The 20,457-nt window shown below is 33.2% G+C and overlaps 1 protein-coding gene across 1 annotated transcript in view; it reads left to right on the forward strand.

Annotated features, from left to right (window-relative positions):
- FER (FER tyrosine kinase) overlaps window positions 1-20,457 on the forward strand; it is a 369,146-nt gene that overhangs the window by 87,434 nt on the left and 261,255 nt on the right. The window contains exons 6-9 of the mRNA XM_045565690.1: window positions 402-539; window positions 1,094-1,213; window positions 5,691-5,813; window positions 13,780-13,969. Coding sequence (XP_045421646.1) covers window positions 402-539; window positions 1,094-1,213; window positions 5,691-5,813; window positions 13,780-13,969 — 571 coding nt within the window. The remainder of the gene's footprint in view (window positions 1-401; window positions 540-1,093; window positions 1,214-5,690; window positions 5,814-13,779; window positions 13,970-20,457) is intronic.

Here is a 20,457-nt window from a genome sequence, read left to right on the forward strand (position 1 = left end):
GAGGACCAAGAGAAGAACCAACAGGTAAGGCATGTGAGGAAGTGGCAGACACTAGAAAGGAACATTAAAGAGTCAGGAGTCGGTCAGAGTTTCATGTTATGGAATCCAAAATTTCTATGAGAATATTTAATCATAGAAAGTTATCAATATTGGCCCTACATTTTAAATATATCAAAGACATGTTTGAAAAGGTAATGCCTTATTCTAAATCATTTGCAATTACTGTATTATATCAAATGTAAATTGCTAATCTGTAGTTGTGCTCTAGGTGTGTGAAATAAGATGATGCATGAAACCACCATCTGTAAATATTGGTGTATTTATTGTTCTGAATCCATTTTGGGCCTATGTTTCTATTGATAAAACTTTAAAATGTTGTAAAATTTTATTTTTGTTTTCAGAAAAGGTATATTTGATGAATACAGCCAAATAACCAGTCTTGTTACAGAGGAAATAGTGAATGTCCATAAAGAGATTCAAACGTCGGTTGAACAGATAGATCCTAGTACAGAATACAATAATTTCATAGATGTTCACAGGTATGATATTTTCATTCCTCTTTAAGGACTTATGACAATATTATTTTTTCCATCATGTAACAGTTAATCAAATTAAAATAAATATTTAGGAGCTTATTAGGACATGGGATATTTCAGACTTATTTCTCTGCTTTTATCTCAAAGTCTTTTGATGCTAATTTATATAATGATATTTAAAAATTTGTCAGTTATTAGTATATCATTGCTTAAATCCATATTTAGTCCTTGAAATTCTATTTCCTTTTTAACATTTAGATAATAAGAATACTATCACTTTATATGTGTACTAAACTTTATGGTACACCAATTACTTTTCATGAATGCATCTTTATAATCATTATAACTGTGACAAGAATAAACCAGGTTAATATCTGCATTCTACAAATGAGGAAACTAAGGCTCAAGTTACATGCCTAGAGTTTAATTTGATTTATACTATTTGTGTTTACTTTGTTAACATAATTTTGGAGAAGAACAAATATTCTGCCTTTGGTATGTACTAAAATATGATAGCATTTTCGTATTGATCAAAATTATTTGGCATGCTTTACTAGAACAACGACTGCTAAAGAACAAGAAATTGAGTTTGATACTTCCTTATTAGAAGAAAATGAAAATCTTCAGGCAAATGAGATCATGTGGAATAATTTAACAGCAGAAAGTTTGCAAGTAATGTAAGTATTGAGAAGGTCTGAACAGTTTAAATATTAATGTTATTGTTGCTTTATAGTTATACTTTATCATATTTAAAATTCTAAATCTTTTTTTAGAAGTAATGAAAAGTGAATTACATTTTTGGGTCAGAGTGACATGTTTTGAGAAACATGTTAATTTTACTCATTATCATCACTAATTTTGGTAATTCTGAAGATCAAAGTTCTGTGAAATGTTACATTAATTTACCCAATATTGCTAATATTTACATTGGAATAATGCTTTATTGTTTTTAAAATTTACTTACTTTTTTTTATCTCATTTCATCCTCAAAACTTATTAGAAGAACCATTTTGGAAATGAGGACACTGAATGTTAGAGATAAGAGTGTCATTGATGTCAGAGTGTTCAGTACAAAAATTTGACTTTTAATTGAGTTCTTTTCTTTTGAAACATGGATGTCTTCTATTATAGGCAATTAAATAAGTTTCTTCCCTTTTTTGTTTCTGTTGCATAAAATTTTAAGGGAATTTTGAGAAATCTTAATGTGTTTTTAGTACTTTTCAAACAGTAAAGGCAATCAATAGTTTATTTTTAATTTAGAAAACATAAGGTGCTCTACTTTCAAATATTTAACCTATCTCCTGATTTTGTTCAGGAGCAATGCAATGAAACATTTATTAAGGAGCATTGTGTGTGCTTATCTTTGTGTCAGAACCACAGCTAGAAATGATTATGCATTAATTTCTCCTCACTATTGAACTTATCATCTCACCTATTGGAATTTTACCTGAAATAACTCAGCCAAAAGTTCCTAGGTAATACTATTAAACAATCTCCTTTCTATTGTTCAGTAATATTGTAGTAGTACATATGATTAGCTAAGGTAGGATGCTGGGTCTAGCTCTTAGAAAGGGATTTGAAATCTATAAAGCTGGCCAGATAGGATTGAAGAAACTAACAAATGCTTGCCCACAAATCACTTACTTGTACAAGATGAAGGCTTAATAATTATGGTGGATTGACTACTGATGAGAGAGGAATGGAGGTATGGGATTACCCTGCTTTAGAGTGTATTTCATAGCAGCCATATTGGGATTCTTGAAGCCGTTGCCCAAGTTTCTGATGCCCTCCAAAGGAGTTTCACTTTGACTATTGTTTTAATTATCTCTAAACCAGCAGTTCACACCCAGGACAATTTTATATTCTGGAGGATATTTGACAATATGAGAAGACATTAGCCATAGATGTAACTAAACATCCTACAGTGTACAGGACAGCCTACCACAACAGAGAACTATCTGTTGGAAATATCAGTAGTGTTGAGGTTGAGAAACTCTGCTCTAAACAACAGAGTTGAATGTATGACACAAAATGGATGTCAGAGTGTCTCAATTGCTATGCAGAGAGACATTCCATTTCTCAATTCATGTGCTTCTTGGTGAAGGAATATGAATAGATTATGCCTGGATTTTTTGTTATCACTATATTGCTCCCAAATAACTTATTTATTTATCAAATATATTTACTGTGTATGTAAGGTTGTAAGGGTTAATCCCTTCAAGGGATTTACAGTGAAATTGATCAATGTATTATGATAAACACCAAAAAGAATGAGTATATTCATATTGGAGTATACTGTGGTAAAATTAATAGCTACCTGTTATAAGCTTATGTAAAATTAGAAATTTTGTCACTAGAGAAGAATTTGTGTGGTTGCTTTCAGGTTATAATTTATAACAAAATTAGTTATGCTCATAAATCATTGTTTCTTAATTATTGTGATGAAGCCATGAACAAAAATGTAATACAGATAATAAATCTTTGATTATGTGATAGAAGATTTAATTGCTGTTATCTTATTGAGATATCTTACGAGTTCAAGATTAGGCCTTCTTCAAAGATTTTATTGCAAGAAAGAGTTATTCAGTTATGTCTGTTGGTACTTTGAAATTAAATCAAAGGTAATGCCTTATATTTTTTGAATATAAGAATTAGAAAAATCTTACTTTTTATCATAATACTAGAGCTTTAAAGTTAAACTAATGTCTTTTCTTTCCTGAAACATTAGAAACAAATGAACAGGTAGTTCCTGGAAAAATAAATACAAATTACCAATAATCCTGTGAAAAGATATTCTTCATTGACAATTAAAGAAATATAAATTGATAGAGGCTATTTCACCTACTTGATTGGCAAAGATTAAATAATTTGATAATACCCAGTGTTGTATAAGGTATGGAAAAATATGCCCTCTTATAAAGTGCTTGGATATGGGTAAATTGATAGAACCTCTTAGGAGGATAATTTGGCAAATTATCATTCTTTGCCAAATTATCTTTGTGAAACTAGACAGATTACTTAGCTCCTTTATGACAGAAATCAAATATTATGATGTGTGCATGATAAAGTTACTGCCTTTATCCAGCTGAATATGTACCACAAATAATTTTATCATAATATCATTTATTTATCAACCATATTTTAAAAGGTATATATACATAGAAACCTTAAACTCAATTATTTGTATATTGTTTATTTCCTATTTATAGGAAAGTATTTTGCATAGTATCTCACCATGTGATCGAGGGCTATTTCTCAGCCTCTGATAACTTCTACTGCTGGACATCTGAGACTATGCACTACACATCACATGTACTTTTCGGTTGTATTACCTTCAGACTTAAATCTGAGGCTGCTTCCTTTGTCTCTGTTATCTATAACCTCTCTCCTTCCCTACCAGCACCCCTCTACTATCTGCCTCTGTCTTGGATCTACCTTCTTTGCCAGATGCTAGAAGAGATGCTATATACAGTTCTTTATGCCAGTTTGATGCTATTTTTGTTACTATAGCCTTGTAGTATAATTTGAAGTCTGGTAATGTGATGCCTCCAGATTTGTTCTTTTTGCTTAAGATTGCTTAGGTTATTCAGGCTCTTTTTTCATTCCAAATGAAGCTTAGGATTATTTTTGCTAGGTCTGTGAAATATGACATTGGTATTTTGATGGGGATTGCATAAATCACTTTGGGTAGTATGGACATTTTAGTGATATTGATTCTGCCAATCCATGAGCAAGGAATGTTTTTCTTTTGTCTGTGTCCTTCATGATTTCTTTCAACAGTGTTTTGTAGTTTTCCTTGTAGAGATCTTTCATCTCCTTGGTTAAGTATATTCTTAGGTATTTTATTTTCTTTGTAGCTATTGTTAATATTATTGAGTCCTTGATTTGACTATCAGCTTGACTGTTAATTAGTATATAGAAATGCTACTGATTTGTGTACATTGATTTTGTTACCTGATACTTTGCTGAATTTATTTTTCAATTCTAGGAGTCTTAAGATCATATCATCAGCAAAGAGGGATAGTTTGATCTCCTCTTTCATGATTTAAATGCCCTTTATTTCTTTCTCTTGCCTGATTACTATGGCTGGGACTTCCAACACTATGTTTAATAGAAATGGTAACAGTGGGCACCCTTGTTTTGTTACAGTTCTTGGGGGAAATGTTTTCAACTTTTTCCCATTCAGTATGATGTTGTTTATGGGTTTGTCATAGATGACTTTTATAATTTTGAGATATATTCCTTCTCTGCCTAGTTTGTTAAGGGTTTTTATCATGAAGGGTGTTGGATTTTATCAGATGCTTTTTCCACATCTATGTAGATGATAATTTGGTCTTTAAGTATTAATTTTGTACATTAAATTGTCTTCAAATCGATATTACTACTAAAGCATTATTGCAATATGTGAAAATAGAAATAGCTTACCATAGATTTTAACTGCCACACAGCTAAGCCTCACTTTCTTTAAAATAAGTCTAATAATGTCTATCTCATAAAATTGTTGTAAAGATTAATTGATATAACATATGAAATAATACTAGTTATCATTTTGTCAATGGTATAGTGCCAGTCATTAGTTCATTTGATCCTCAAAACAATGCTATGAGGCAGCTGTTACTGTACGAAATTAAAAATGAAAAAATAAATTCAATGAGCTTAAGAATTTGCCCAGATTCTCAGATAAAAAGTGGCAAAGCTAGAATGTGAGTACATGTTTGTCTGAAAACAAAAAGCATAGTATTTTCACTATACATTTTTCCTCAGTCATGGGATGTATTTGTTTACTTTAGTTTTTCTATTCTTTTCTTACTTTCTGTTTCTATTTCTCTTTTTCTATTTGATGAAATAAGATTCTCTAGACCAGCATTGCCCAAGAGTACTTACTGTGATTATTGAAATATTCATTTTTGGACCATCCAATAAAGTAGCAACTAGCCAGCTGCGTGTTGCTGTTTGGCACTTGAAATGTGGCTAATGCAACCAAGGAACTGAAAGTTTACTTGACTTGACTTTACTTTAATTTAATTTAAATCAAATTATGTGGTTACTGTTTTGAACATCGTAACATTAGAAGATGTATGAATGCTTTTTGGGTATGTATAAAGTGAGTGTAATTAACCTGTTGATTGATACCGAGGAAACTGTTCATTCTAGGTTGAAAACTTTAGCAGAAGAACTTATGCAGACACAGCAGATGCTCTTAAACAAAGAAGAGGCTGTCCTGGAACTAGAGAAGAGAATTGAAGAATCTTCTAAGACCTGTGAAAAAAAGTCTGAGTGAGTAAAAGAAAAACAATTTGAAGGAAGAAAGTTTTATTGATATAATTTTACGGAAATATTTCAGTTACATGGTATTATAACATTTCTGGAAACTGAAATTTTCATTTTAAGCATAAAACTTTATATAATTAAGTTAATTTCCAGGACTCTAGAAAAACGATTCTGTGGTTTCTTAAATATAGTGTCCTCAGGCAAAATGATTCTACATTTTTATAAATATACCATCCTGATCATATGTCTCAATGTTTTTTAATAGATTGAGCTATTTTCCAGAAATCCTTTGTTAAAGGCCTGTCTTTACTTTCTCATATCCGTTCTTCATCAGGCCTATTATAAATTCCTCTGTTAAGAAAGTAGCAGACAAATACCACCTAGAAATTGACTCTACTGTGTTAGAAGAAATCAAACAAACTAAAAAATGGAAAGTAGATAAAAATCACTCTGAGATTTGCAGTGCTATTTTTGTCTTGCTGATTTCTAGATTTGCAAATATCTTCCTGAGTCCTCTGGCATTACTTGTCTTGGTGTACTCTTGTCTTTTACTGATTTCATTATGCTTTCTGCATAATTGTTTGCACCTATGACAGTGGTTGTTGGTATGGCTTTTCTAATCCTGACTAGACCATATAAATTTCTTGCTGTCATACTCTCACATACTCTCACAATTGGCTTGATTTATCAAGACTTTCAAGGAATTTGTGATGTGTGAGATTTCTGTGTTCCATACTTGCTCTTACTTTCTGTAGTTTTCAGATATTCTCCACTTCTCTCAAACCTCTGATCTCCTTCATCATAGTCAGCAGATGGACTTCTACATTCCAGAAAATATTAGAAGCAGTAGGTGACACCTCCCTTATTTTCTGTGACAAGAAATCCAAATCCACTGATGTTTGTATCCATTCTCCCATTCTCTTTCATTATTTCAATAGAGGAACTGTTTCTTGTCCTAAGTCCATTGCTTGTGCCTGTTTTTCGTATCCTATCATCTCTTACTTTCCCAGAAATTTTACATTATTTATATTATGTTCCTCTTTTCTTCTCAACTGAGTCCTTGTGCTCACTTTTAAAATATATTAATACTTAAGTCTTGACTCCTAAAAACAATCTCCACCTCTCCACCCAACCCAAATCACTTTTTTTAGTCTCCATATTTCCCCCCAATACTATCTTTGCCTTCTGTTTTCTTAGTTCAGACTTGTTCTAAGACTGATTATGCTCACTCATTTTCTCAACTCCCACTTAGTTTTCAAGGCCCATATATCTCTAAGAAATAGATATCTCTAAGATCACCAATGACTGCTACATTTCCAGGTATATTTGGCAACTGTCTCATTTGAACTCTTAATAGTAATATAATATGGGTGTCCCAAAAGTTGCCATACACAGGGAAAGTGGGAACCCATACATAGGGGAACCCATTTTTCCTATGTATGGCAACTTTTGGGACACCTGTATTATCTGACTTTGCTGACTTCATGTTCCTTCTTTTCCCTTGGCCTTTGAAAGTCAAAGTGTCAGATCTTATTCTTCCCTCTCTGGCCACTCCTTTGCAAATTCATTCTCCTCTGCTCAATCAGTCCATTTTACAGTTACTGAAGGCATGGCCCTAGGTTATGTCGCTTCCCTTCCTGAACTCTCTCCCTAGATGATCTCCTGAAGACCCATTTATTACTCTCCGATTTCTCCTGTGAGCTCTATGGCCATGTAACCAATTGCCTGCTTGACATGCTTCTTTAGGTGTCTTAGAAGTATCCTGAATTCCTCATGTCTAAGGCTGAATTAAAAATCTCTATATATCCCAACCCAACTCAGCCTAACCTAGTTCAAGCTTAGTATTCCTTATTTCAGTGAATGGCAACAGCATCTATTCTATTATGCCACACAGAATATTAGGAGTCCTACTTCTCTCATTTATACTATAGTTCTTATTATAACTTAGTGTTAAATTTCTGTCCTACTCAGTTTGGTCTGCTGTAACAAAGTACGACAGACTAGGTGACTTATAAAGAACAGAAATTTATTTCTTATAGTTCTGGAGTTTTTTTAAGTCTGAAATGAGGTTGCCAACATGCTTGGATTCTTAGGAGGACCCTCTTCCAGGCTGCAGACTGCTTTATTCTTGTTCTATCCTCTTATGACAGAAAGAAAGGATGAGAAAGCTCTCTGGGATCCCTTTTATAAGGGCACTAATCCCATTCATGCTATATGGCTCCACCCATAAAAGCTAATTACTTCCCAAAGGAAGTAATTACTTACCTCGCCTCCTAATACCATTACCTTGGTTGGGGGGGTGTTAGGATTTTAACATTTGAATTCTGATGGCACACATTCAGTCCATTGCAATATCATAATGAAATCAATGAGCCTTTTAAAGATGAGAACAGGACAATTTGAGTTTTCTGGGCATTTCTATAATAAATCTTGAAAATTTCAGTATTGTGTCAGCAGACGATTATATCTGATAAAATAAAACTTATTAACCATTGCACATGTAAAATTAAACGAAATAATTATCTTTTGCTTTTCTCTATTTGCAAATGAATCTCTTCACATGTTTACAAATGACACAGTGGCTCTACTTTTTATAGTTTTATAAATGCACACATTGAAAATGACTCATTTTAAAATTTAGTGGATATAAAGAAAGACAGTAGAATATCCTGACCTCTCACCAGGATGTCTGATTACATGTTGTTGGAGGATGTTATCTTTAAGGGCTCCCTTAATCTAGAATTTATGAGATTCTTCGAATTTTTGGCATGTTTTCTTGACTCAAATCTTTACCTCTGTTTGCATGTACATAATGAGTATGATCCATGTTCCTCCACCTGTTTATATTTATCAGGATATAAGAACAGGTGTAAGAAAAATGGGGCTTGAATGGTAGTGGATATATGGAAAGTAGTGTTTCTTGAGATCTTACTCTGTGCCAATTATGCTCAGATAATTATGGTGGATATTTTATATATATGAACTCACCGCATGTTATCTTACTATGCCTTCTGTGTAATTGCCTATATTTTACCTATAGGGCTTTGAGAGTTCAGATAACTTACCTAAAATCACATGTGTAGTAAGTGCTAGAAAATGCATAAGTTCCTGACTCAATAGCTTCTGTCTTTGTGATCATAGCATTTGCTGGATTTTAGGATTTGAATAGCATTCTTAGGAGAATAAGTTAGAATGGGTAAGTATGTTAAGCTTTTCAGGGGATGAGTCCTGTTTAACCCTAGTTCTGTTACACTTTGTTACCATGCAGTTTTTATTGCTAGCTTCAGGGCATAATCTTGAAAATGTTAAGTATATTTATGTAGCTAAATAGTCATTGCTAATTCTCATTAATTCAGACATTGGTAGGGTTGAAGTTTGCCTTTGAATTATATGTTAAAATATTTTGTTAAACAAATAGTCTGAAAGGGTAGAGTGAAATGTTTGCGTTTTAATTTTTTAATATTTCTGGAACATTTCCTTTTTTGTGTGCATGTGTATATATCTACACATAAATGTTTAAATGCATATATATAGTTAAAAGCAATTTTTATCTAGATTTAATATTAGACAGAATTATCTTTACTTTGCAACACTGTTAGTTTCATATACTGTGTTACTTGAAAGAAATAAACACAATAAAACTACATTTCTCCACAAATATCAGAAATGGTTCTATATTAGATATTCACATTCTTAAATTATTTTTAAATTAATGGAATTATACTGAATTTTTACTTCATAGAAATTACATTACTCATCCTATCAAAACATAAAGGATTAAAATAAAATGCTTCAAATTTGAATTTAATATAAATGTCTCTAAAACATCTTGTGATAACAGTGAAAAAATAAATTTTATGAGAAATAATTTGATAGCTTTGATTCCTATAGTTGAATAACATGAAATGAAAAATTAAGAATAGCTTTTATGTGACATTAAATTCACACTAACAAGGGTAGAGTTGGAGCTTACTTTAAGTAATATACAGATCTTGGTTGAAATGTAGCTTCAACCACATGTAGCTTCAAAATTATTGCAGAATTTTATTTAAAAAGATAGAATGAAACAAATAAAACCAACCACTTGAGATGGTATATTTTTAATATAACACAAAGTATCACTCTAATATACATACTTGTACTCAATTCTAAAGCATATTTATTCAAATAGAAATAATATCCATCTTTTTCTGATTCATGGTAGTTGACCACTGCATTAGAAAATAGTTTATGGGAAAATATACCCAGCATATGTCATTTATGACTCAGTGGCATAAAGAACTAGTGCTATTACTATAGGATTGAATGCTTACTTTGATTTCCAGAAAGTAAACGATTATTCAATTTTGTACTGTTTCAATTTGTTTTATACCATTATCACTTAGTATTTAAAAATATCTTATATATTATAAAATCATAACTCTTTGAGCCATGCAGAATCTCAAGAAATCATTTGATTCAACCTCCCTGCATTTCAAATTATGTGACATCTGAGGCCTAGAAATTTTAAGAGATTTGCAAAATGTCACATCTAATTCTGGTAAAGGTAAGACTTAAACAATCTAGAATAGTATTCTAGTCTCCAAATTCAAGTACCCATCTTTCTTATTTTCTTTGGCTCAGAAACTTTCTATTATGTGTATTACAAAAAATGTGCTACAAAAATAGGGAATTCATGCAACAGTTAGTGATTGCACACCTACTAGCTGCTGTGAATACAGTGAGAGGTAAGACATATATTGTCACGTCTAATGAATCTTAAACTTTTTTGAGGGGACCAATACAAAATTTTTGAAAATTGCCAATTGTGATAATTGCTATGAAAGAATGACATAAAGGTTCAGACAGAAGAATAGCAGAGGTATGCCTACTTAAGATAGATGGTCAGGGGTCTCCTAGGAGACGGACAGAAGATGCCTTGCATGTGAAGAGTACAAGGAAAGAGTGTTCAGAGATAGGGAGTAGCTTATGCAAAAGTCCTGATTGCTTCTATGTTTTAAATTTATTTATGGCTTCCTATGCATCTAGTATTATATAACTATTAGTTTACTATAATTTTCTACTTATATAAAAATATATACCTTTTTTGCTCAGTGGTGTTATAAACATGTAAAATAATTGTTTAGCATGTTGTATAGTGATAGCAGCAGTACTTTTTTTAGTAATTGAACAAAAGTAACATGTTAGTATATGTGAAATTGTAATGTCATTATATGTAAGGGCCCAGTGAGATTAATTGGAAGAGGCTAATTTTGCTCATTGATTTCATGTTCAGAAATGTTGACTTTAAAAAGTTAGGACTAGAGGTATAGCTCCCCTGCAAGTCTCATTGTCATTAAAAACTGCTAAACCCAAACCTAGGAAATTCACATTTTAACCTTATTCTTGGTATTAGGGTAGTGTCTCAGAGTGTCTAGGTGATTGCCAATAATATACGATACAATAGGTACTTACAACCCCTGAAGGAAAGTAGAAAAGGCCTTTCCCCAAAGTGGGTTATTTAGGAACCCAGGACATATGAGATGATAAAAACCTCTCACTTCACCAGAGGAAGCATAATGCATAATAGCAGCAGTGATATATATTTTTTAATTTAATTTTTAATTTTGAGATAATTACAGATTGATACGTAGTTGTAAGAAATAATACAGAGAGATCTCATGTAACCTATATTGTTTCTCCCAATGGTAACATCTTGCAGAACTAAAATGATATCACAGCCCAGATATTGACATTGATGCAGTTAAGATACAGAACACTTTCATCACTGCAAAGATCCTTCATGCTGCACTTTTATAGCCACACTTCCTTCTGTCCTCCTACCCTCTTCTTAACCCCTGGCAACCAGTAGTCTGTTCTCCATTTCTACAGTCTTATCTTTACAAGAATATTATATAAATGGAGTCATACTGCATGTAACCTTTTGGGATTGGTTTTTTACAATCAGCATAATTCTCTGGAGATTCATCCAGCTACTTTCGTTCCTTTTTACTGTTGAGTACTGCAGGTATATTAGTTTCCTAGGGCTGCCATAATAAAATGCCACAAACTGGGTGGCTTAAAACGACTCACCGTCCTGGAGGCCAAAAGTCTGGAACAAGTTGTTGGCAGCGTTGAGTCCTTCTGAGGACTCTGAAGGAGAATCTGTTTCATGCCTGTCTCCTAGCACCTTCTGGTGATGGCTGTCAATCCTTGACGTTCCTTGGTTTATAGAAGCATCACTTCACTCTCTACCTCCATCTTCATATGGTGCTCTTCCTGTGTGTCTCTTCTCTGTATCTAAATTTCCCTTTTTATAAGGACAACAGTCATATAGATTAACGGTCCAACCTACTCCAGTATGACCTCATCTTAACTAATTACGTCTGTACTAACACTATTTCCAAATAAGGTCATATTCTGAGATCTCAGAGTTAGGACTTGAACATACCTTTTTGGGGAATATAATTCAACCCATAAAAGTATGGGTATATCACAGTTTGTCTAATTATTCATTCTTTGAATGACACTGATTTGTTTCCATCTTTGTGATTTTTGTGGAAGGTCCGGGAGTGGGGGCAAACTTAGGAGTTGCAAAGAAGAAACCCTCAGGAAACTTTAAATAAATAGTGGGTGTAATCTTTTAATTATTAAAAAGGAGTTACCAATTAATAAGCAACCAGCATGAATTTATCAGGAAATCTGCACAGATTTTGAACTTAGGTCACAGACTTTTGAATGATGATTATGTAAATGACAACTACCATTTCTTAAATTCTAGTAGGGAGCACGGTCTGTCTTCTGGACATTGCTAGGTCTATTAAAAGTATTCTTACTCATTAGTTCTACTTTTTCCAAACTTCACTCTGTTCTCTACTGTTTTGTTAGAACACTCACCTGATTCTCATTATAATATACTTGAAGCGATTACAGCTTTTTTATAGCAGTCACTGAGGTTGTACTCTGTTCAATTAGATTGGAACTTAGTTTTCAAAATACTGATTGACATCATATTTATAAATAAATCTCTGTGTGGGTTACTTCTGTCTACAAATATCAATTTAATTTATGTTGAGCCTTATAAATTTTAATTTATGAAGATAACATCTTCTGGCCTTATTTTCCAATTGTGAAGCTTTTCCTAATTTATAATCTATTTTCTTTCATATTAATTACTTACTTTCAGCAATGCATAGCACAGTTCTTTTAAGATATTATTATAATCTACAAGAGGGGTGTTTTCAGAGGTGTTCCTACCACTATTACCTACTACTACTACCTGGTTACTGGCTTTAATGTGGCTGAATTACTTTGAAATTCCCATTGGTGGCAGCCTCCAAGGGGTAAAAAGTCACAATAAGGCAACATATGGCCTGTGTCATTCTCTGAAGGAGGGATAGGGATGTATTCTGTCTTTGTATTGGTGATATTGAAAATACTTGGAGACTTATGTTTTGCTCATTCCCTCAATCACATCTTAGCCCTTAATACTTGTCGTAACAGCTTTTCCTGACTCCAAGCACATACCCTCACAACATACACACAAGCTTTGTACCCAGTCATCTTGATTTGATTTATTTTGTCCTAGGCACAGGTTTGACCCTAGCTATGTTGCCTGTGAGATATGAATGAAATTTAAGATTCTTTTTCTTTCATTTTAGTTTATTTTGGCCCTACACTTCTGGACTTAAGTATATGTACTCTGTAAGGTATATGATTTAGCTATAAAATAAAAAAGAGTATCATAGATAAGTTTGAAAGCATCTTGAATTTGGCTTTATCTCCAAATATTGCCTTCTATTTTGTTAATTATAAAATTGAATAAATATTGTGATGACTTAAAATCTGTTTAGTTTCATATTTCTCATTCCCCTGAAAGACTCCTACAAAGAGGAAATTGAAAGAAAACAAAAGCATACTCTGAATATATATGATAATGTCTTTGCTTCTTAAAAAAGTTGAAATGATTTATATTTAATTTATTTTCTTTTAGTATTGTGCTTCTGCTAAGCCAAAAACAGACACTTGAAGAATTGAAACAGTCAGTCCAGCAACTGAAATGCACTGAGGCAAAGTTTGCAGCACAGAAAGAATTACTAGAGCAAAAAGTGCAAGAAAATGATGGGAAAGAGCCACCTCCAGTAGTAAATTATGAAGAAGATGCCCGATCAGTTACATCTATGGTAAGCTTGAAGAGTAATCCAATGAGAAACTTGAAAGTGTAGTGTCTAGGTAATAAGTGAATACAAAGATTAATTCCAGTTTGCTATAACAAATTATTACTCTTGTTAACATGCAGGTCCTATTAAACTTGTTTGTAAATGCAAAATAGACTTGTCAGTCACCTCAGGTCACCTGGAGAGCACTTTCAGGAACCACCTGTAGAGTCAGAGGAAAAAGTTCTTCTCTTGCCTTCAAATCTGAAAAGAAAGACTGCAGTTGTTTTTATTCCTGGGAGACAGAAGGAAGGTAGGGTGTTATTCTTAAGATAGAAGTAAGACATAAGGAGAAAGCTACTTATTAATTATTTTCTTGGTAAGAATAGTAGACTCTTACTTACCTGAGATTTGGTGGTATGTTTATTGTTTTTACAATACAGAATATTGATTTAGTTTAAAAATTTTTTTTCCACGAATATGATCCTTAAACTATAATAAATACATTCAAATTTACCAACTTGAAATTCAGCTTTATTTGATAGTTTCAGATGTTTCAGAATGCCTAGTATAAACTAACTCTCTCTCTCTCTCTCTCTCTTTCTCTCTCTCTCTCTCTCTCTCATTCTTTCTTTCCTCTACCTGTTTGTCTATGTTGGTGGTTTTCACCGAGCGGCCACTGTACAGACCAGGGGACATTTGGCAATGTCTCCAGACAGTTTTTGATTGTCACAACCGCTGGGTACTATTGGTGTCTAGTGGGTAGAGGCCAGTGATGCAGTAAACATCTTACAGTGAGCAGAATAGCCCCTCCCTTCACACTCCCCCCAAGAAATCATCCAGCCCAAAATTTCTAAAGTGCCAAGATTGAAAAAGTTTGAGCTATATCCTTGGCCTTTCCTGTGGGTAGTTGGATATAGTCCACTGATGGAGTGATTATAATTAATGATGCTGATATTTTAGTAATTTTTAGGTTATGTGTTTCTAAATATTATAATTTGATTGTTAAATGGATTCAAATGTCTCTATGGGGAAAAAAGACTGTATCTAAAAGTGTGATTAATGTAGAAATGACGAGGCAGTATTTAAACTATTGTGGTTATTGCATTTTTCTTATTAATTGAGCCATACTAATCTACACATTACTTTGTGAATTGTGAATTACAATTCCATGCTCTCCTTTACTGTCCTACCTATAAGGATCTTAGCATATGTATGTACCAAGGACCCTATTAAATTCTCTTTCTTGCTTTATGATTCTTGATAACTATCTGCCATACACATTCTTTTAGAGGAACTTCTGAAATTTTTTTTCCCTTTGCTTGACATTTGACTATCTTATCTAGTAACTCTTTAGTTCTCTGAGTGTGGTTTATAATATTTCCCTATATCCATATGCATGTGGAATTGGTTAGTTAAAGGCTTGACTTAGTGGAAGATTGGTTAAAACTGGCTAATTGTTTTAATAATTTTACATGCAGATAAGCCATGTTGGCATTATGATGGTAGAATAAAGGATAGTTATTCAAGTTGCTAGATGATAGCAATCCCTGTTTGATAACTCTGATTAAAAATCTTGCGTTTGAATTTAAAATATGATAGTTCATTAATTCTTATTTTATTAAGAATTTACAATCATTTGAAGTTTAATCTTTCATAATCATTGAAGAAAAGCTTTGTTCAACAAATAAATTGAATAAATAATGTTTCAGAGAGGATGTATAATACAGTTTAAAAGAACAAATTGCTTTCTGGCACCTTCAGGCTCTTCTCTATTAAATGAAGATAATAACTTGTACATTTTTGAAGAATGATATTGCATATTTCATTTTATACAATTTATTTTAAACAGTTGAAATACTAATTACAAGTTTTATCTATTTATTGAAGCAATGCCTTTAGTAAGTCTTAAAGGACTTTTTACAAAAGAATACTATACTATATGTAGTTTAAAGTAATAAATTAATATTTTGCAAATCAGCACAGCCCTTAAATTGATGTCAGTTTATGAGATTAAAGTGTTTTTTTTTAGAGCAAGTAGAAACAGTTGCAATGTATAGTTCTTAAAACTTATTTCCACATATCAGTGAAATCTTTGCATAATTCAGGTTTTTCAATTAATAATTATTAATTTTTGGTTTACTTGAAAACAATAAAAATATTAAAGCTTTAAATGATTTTTTCTCAAATGATTGTTTAAGCATTGCTTTATGAATAACATTACAAGAAAAGCCTTGAATTAACATGAGCAGTCCTATTGGGATTTCTTCTGTATAAATTCCGTCTTTACAAATGGCATAAAATTTCAGTAAGAGAAATTTGGTTGAATAATAGAAGATTAGGAAGAATATAAGCTATGATATCATGGAAAATTGTGAAAACTTGGCTTAAGCATTTTTTTAAGAGTAGGAGAGAAAATGAACTGTTTTACATGATCTTAGTTAATGGCAGTGTTAACTAAAACGCTGACTCATAAGTGGTGGATGCTTCTGTGGAAGAGTGCTTTAAGGAACTGTATCACTGAGATGGGCCATGGGTTGTGTGTTCTTATAAAAATTCTAGGTGATTCAGATGTGTAACAGAGTTAGGATTGTATAGTAAGATATTTAGATGCATTTATGTTTTTTGGCTCTATAATTCAATGAAAGTTAAAGCCCATTGTTGTGACTTTAATGTTTGTTCCCTCCAAAACTCATGTTAAAATTTAATCACCATTTAACAGTATCGAGATGGGGACCTTTGAGTGGCGATTAGACCATGAGGGGTCCGCCCTGATGGATATGATTAATGCCCTTATAAAAGGGTAAGTTCGGCCCCCTTTTGCCTCTTTGCCCTCCCACCATGTGAAACTGCAGCTTTCCTCCCCTCCAGAGGACATAACATTCAAGGGTCCATCTCAGAATTGGACATTAGGTCCTTAACAGATGCCAGACCTGCTGACACCTTGATCTTGGACTTCCCTGCCTGCAGAACTGTAAGAAATAAATTTCTGTTCTTTATAAATTACCTAGTCTCAGGTTTTCCTGTTATACCAGCACAAAATGGAATTTGTAAATGGCATTTACAAATTTTACTAATTTGTAGAAATCTAAAAACTTTATAGCAGGAGATCATCCTTCTCATATTGTCTTTTTTCACCCAATTTTGGCAAAAATACGGAAGAGAAAATGATAAATTTTAAGTACTGCATAGTAATTCTCTATTGTCTATGGTTAAGTATATTTCATTTATTCACTAAAGCAATATTTATTGAGTACCTACTAAAAAAAGACTTAAAACTTAAAAGACTTAAAAAACTTAAAAGACTTAAAACAGGGAGCTGGTAAGCCACTTTGTTTTCTGGGGAAAGAGCATTACAGCCAGAGAGTGTGTCCATTGCAAAGACTGTAAAGTAGAAACATGTCTGGACTGTTCAAGGTGTGGCAGGGAGGCTTGAGTTGAGGGAAAGGTGAAAATATGAGGAATCAGATTAGAAAAGTAATTGGGGACAGATCTTGGGGCCTTTGATTATGGGTTTTCTCTGATTGAAATAAGGAGGTGTCCGGTTGAGGGGTTATAACACAGGAATGACATACTCTGACTTTGGATCACTATGGCAACTGTGTTGAGAATGTACTTAAGGGAAGCAAGGATAGAAAAATGAGACTAATACAGTAATCCAGGATATAGAAGATGACAATTTGAGCAAGGAGAGTAAGGTAGCACTGTTGGCCAAAAGTGTTTAGCTCCTGGATATATTTTGAACATTGAGCTCTTGAGATTTCTTGTGGATGTGAGATATGAGAAATAGGAGTCAAGGATGACTTTAAGTTTTTTAGCCAGAGAACTGGTGGGATGGTATAAGTTTTGAGTGAGATGTAAAGACTACACATAGAACAGCTTTGATGGGGAAGATCAATAAAAAAAAAATACTTCAGTTTGTCTTTCTGAAAAGACAAGGCCATAGAAATTTGGGTATTTGGGCCTGGAGTTCAGGAACGTGATTTAGACTGAAGATACAAATTTGAGAGTTGTAGGCATCCGATGGTATTTAAGACCATTTGACTATACAAGGTCACTAAGTGAGAGAGGATAGAGACGAAAAGAGGAACAAGGTTTGAAGTCTGAGATACTTCAGATTAAGAGGTCCAGGAGAAGAGGAGGAATCAGTAGAAGAGACTGAGAAGGAGTAAACAGGGAGAAGAAAATTAAGAGACTATGGTGTCCTGGAAGTTGAGTGAGAGAGTAGCAGAGAGAATAATCAATTGCATTAAATGTTGATGGGTGCAGTAAGGTGAGAAGCGATACTTGACCATTGGAGTTAGCAACACAGAGGTCACTGATGAACAGTTTCAATGGAATGGTGGGTGTAAATCCTTGATTAGGATGGGTCTAAGGAAGAAAGGAAAGAATTGTATATAGCGAGCATAGACAAATTTATCAAGGACTTCTGCTGCAAATGCATGTAAAAAAATAGGGCAGTAAATTTGGGAATGTTGGAGTATTTATTTATTTAAAGAGGAGGAAATTATCATGTCTAAATGTTAAAGGTGCAATCTAGTAGAAAGGGAAATATTAATCATTTTGAAAAGAAAGTGGGCAATTACCAGAATAAGTTCCTTAAGTAAGTGAGGGAGGGTGGGATCTAGTACCCAAGTGGATTCAGTAATAATTACCAGGCAGGATAGTAGTTCCTCATAGGTGAGAGTATGTGGTGGTGGTAGGGGTTCTGTGAATGTTTTCTTCTGATTGCGTTATGTTCTCAATGAAGTAGAGTCAAGGTCATTGGCTGAGAGTGAAGATATGGAAAGAGGTATTGGATGTTTTAAGAGCAGAAGAAGGTGTGAAATAATATTCTAGGAGAATGGAGATTGAACAGACTGTGACAATATAGTGTGATTGCTGGGTAGTAGTAAGGGCTCATCTAAGGTTGTGGTCTTGCATAATACAACCAAGAATATATGGTGGACTGTGTAGTACTGGAATCACTAGTTGGAGGTGAGACTTGTCCGGATAGTTGTATTTTTTTCTACCAAGTGTGTTCAGCCACCCTAACATGACACAGAGTAGGCAGAGAGTTGGATTTATTTAAGGCTGTGGTTATGCTAGGTAAATATGACAAATTAAGTAAGAGAGGAGGAACAAAGGAGGGAAGGTGCATGTAAGAAGGTGATTATAATGCTTGACTAGCAAATTTAAGCTGCGTGAGGAAGAGAGGCCATCAAGAGAGGAATGGTAGTTAAAAAAAAGTGGTAGTATCAATTCATAGGAGCCCCAGAGTGGTCAGAAGACAAAATTATAAGCATTTCTGTCTAAAACTTTTAAAGACAATGCTTATAGTCCTTACGTCAGCTTAGAATTTAAGAAAAATCTATCTTTTGGAAGATAGATTGTTAAATCAGTTGGTGGTGACATAATAGGTTAGATAGTTGAATCTTAAAATTTTTGAATCCACCGTTATTTCCTCTAGTCAATGACACTATTAGCAGAATCAGTAATAAGAGTGAAGCACCTTTAGTGACACACCTGTAAGTTAATGTAATGAATAATAATCGCTTTGTGTCTGTCACAACAATGAAAACTTTCCATTTTGTAAACCTTAATATTTTTTTAAAAAATAATTTTGGACTACTAGCAAAGTAACCTTTAAAAACCATTTATCATAGTGTTACCTTATGTGCAAAGATTCACCCTACATCCCCCAACTTAAGAGAGTATTCGTAACTCTTATGATAATATTGGAAAGTTTAGTCTTTTCAGTTATACCCTAAGCTTATAGATTACTGGAGGGAAATAAATTCGTTTGAACTTTGGCAGTACTCTGTTAAAGAGGAAGAAATGAATAATAAGAATATATATCTTTAGTGCAATTTTAGAAAAAATATCTTTTAGGCTAGTATAATTTCAAAAGGAGAAGTACAATGATAATTAATGGAAGGCCTTTCTAACTGTGCTAGTGATATTTATTCTTCTGGGTTCATAGTAGTACTGCTCTGAGTTTTAACACTGATTTGATCAATTAGATTAGATAAATTCTTTGTTTTCTCTGTGTATTATTCCCACTAGTTTGTAGGATGTTAAGAAGCGTTCCAAGGAGAAATGAGTTCCAGAATTTGGGTGATATTGGGTTAAGCCAGAAGAAACAGTAATATTGAATGCAAGAATTTTCTAAGCCTTTAATATCAAATTTAATATTTCCCCAAGAGGGGAAATAGCATGTGGAATGCACTGTCTCTGAAAATACCGTCCTAACCCCCTTTCAGAGAGCCTCTTGAAGGGACCATTGCACAATGGAGCATACTTTGGGAAATGCTGAGTTGGAAGATAAAGTATTTCTCATCAAATTGGGATATTGACAGATTAAATGTGTGAATGATTCTGAAGATCTTTTGAATTGTTTAAGTGCTCTGTAAACTCAAGGGTTATTTTATATTATACTTCAATTCTAGCTCTTTAGGGTAGAAGAATATGCCATCTGGGGCAAAGTAAGAGAGTGAACTCTTTGTTGGCTACCTTTTGATAGTGATGAGAATACC

Source organism: Lemur catta, chromosome 12 (genome assembly GCF_020740605.2).
Source record: "Lemur catta isolate mLemCat1 chromosome 12, mLemCat1.pri, whole genome shotgun sequence".
NCBI classification, from domain to species: Eukaryota; Metazoa; Chordata; class Mammalia; order Primates; family Lemuridae; genus Lemur; species Lemur catta.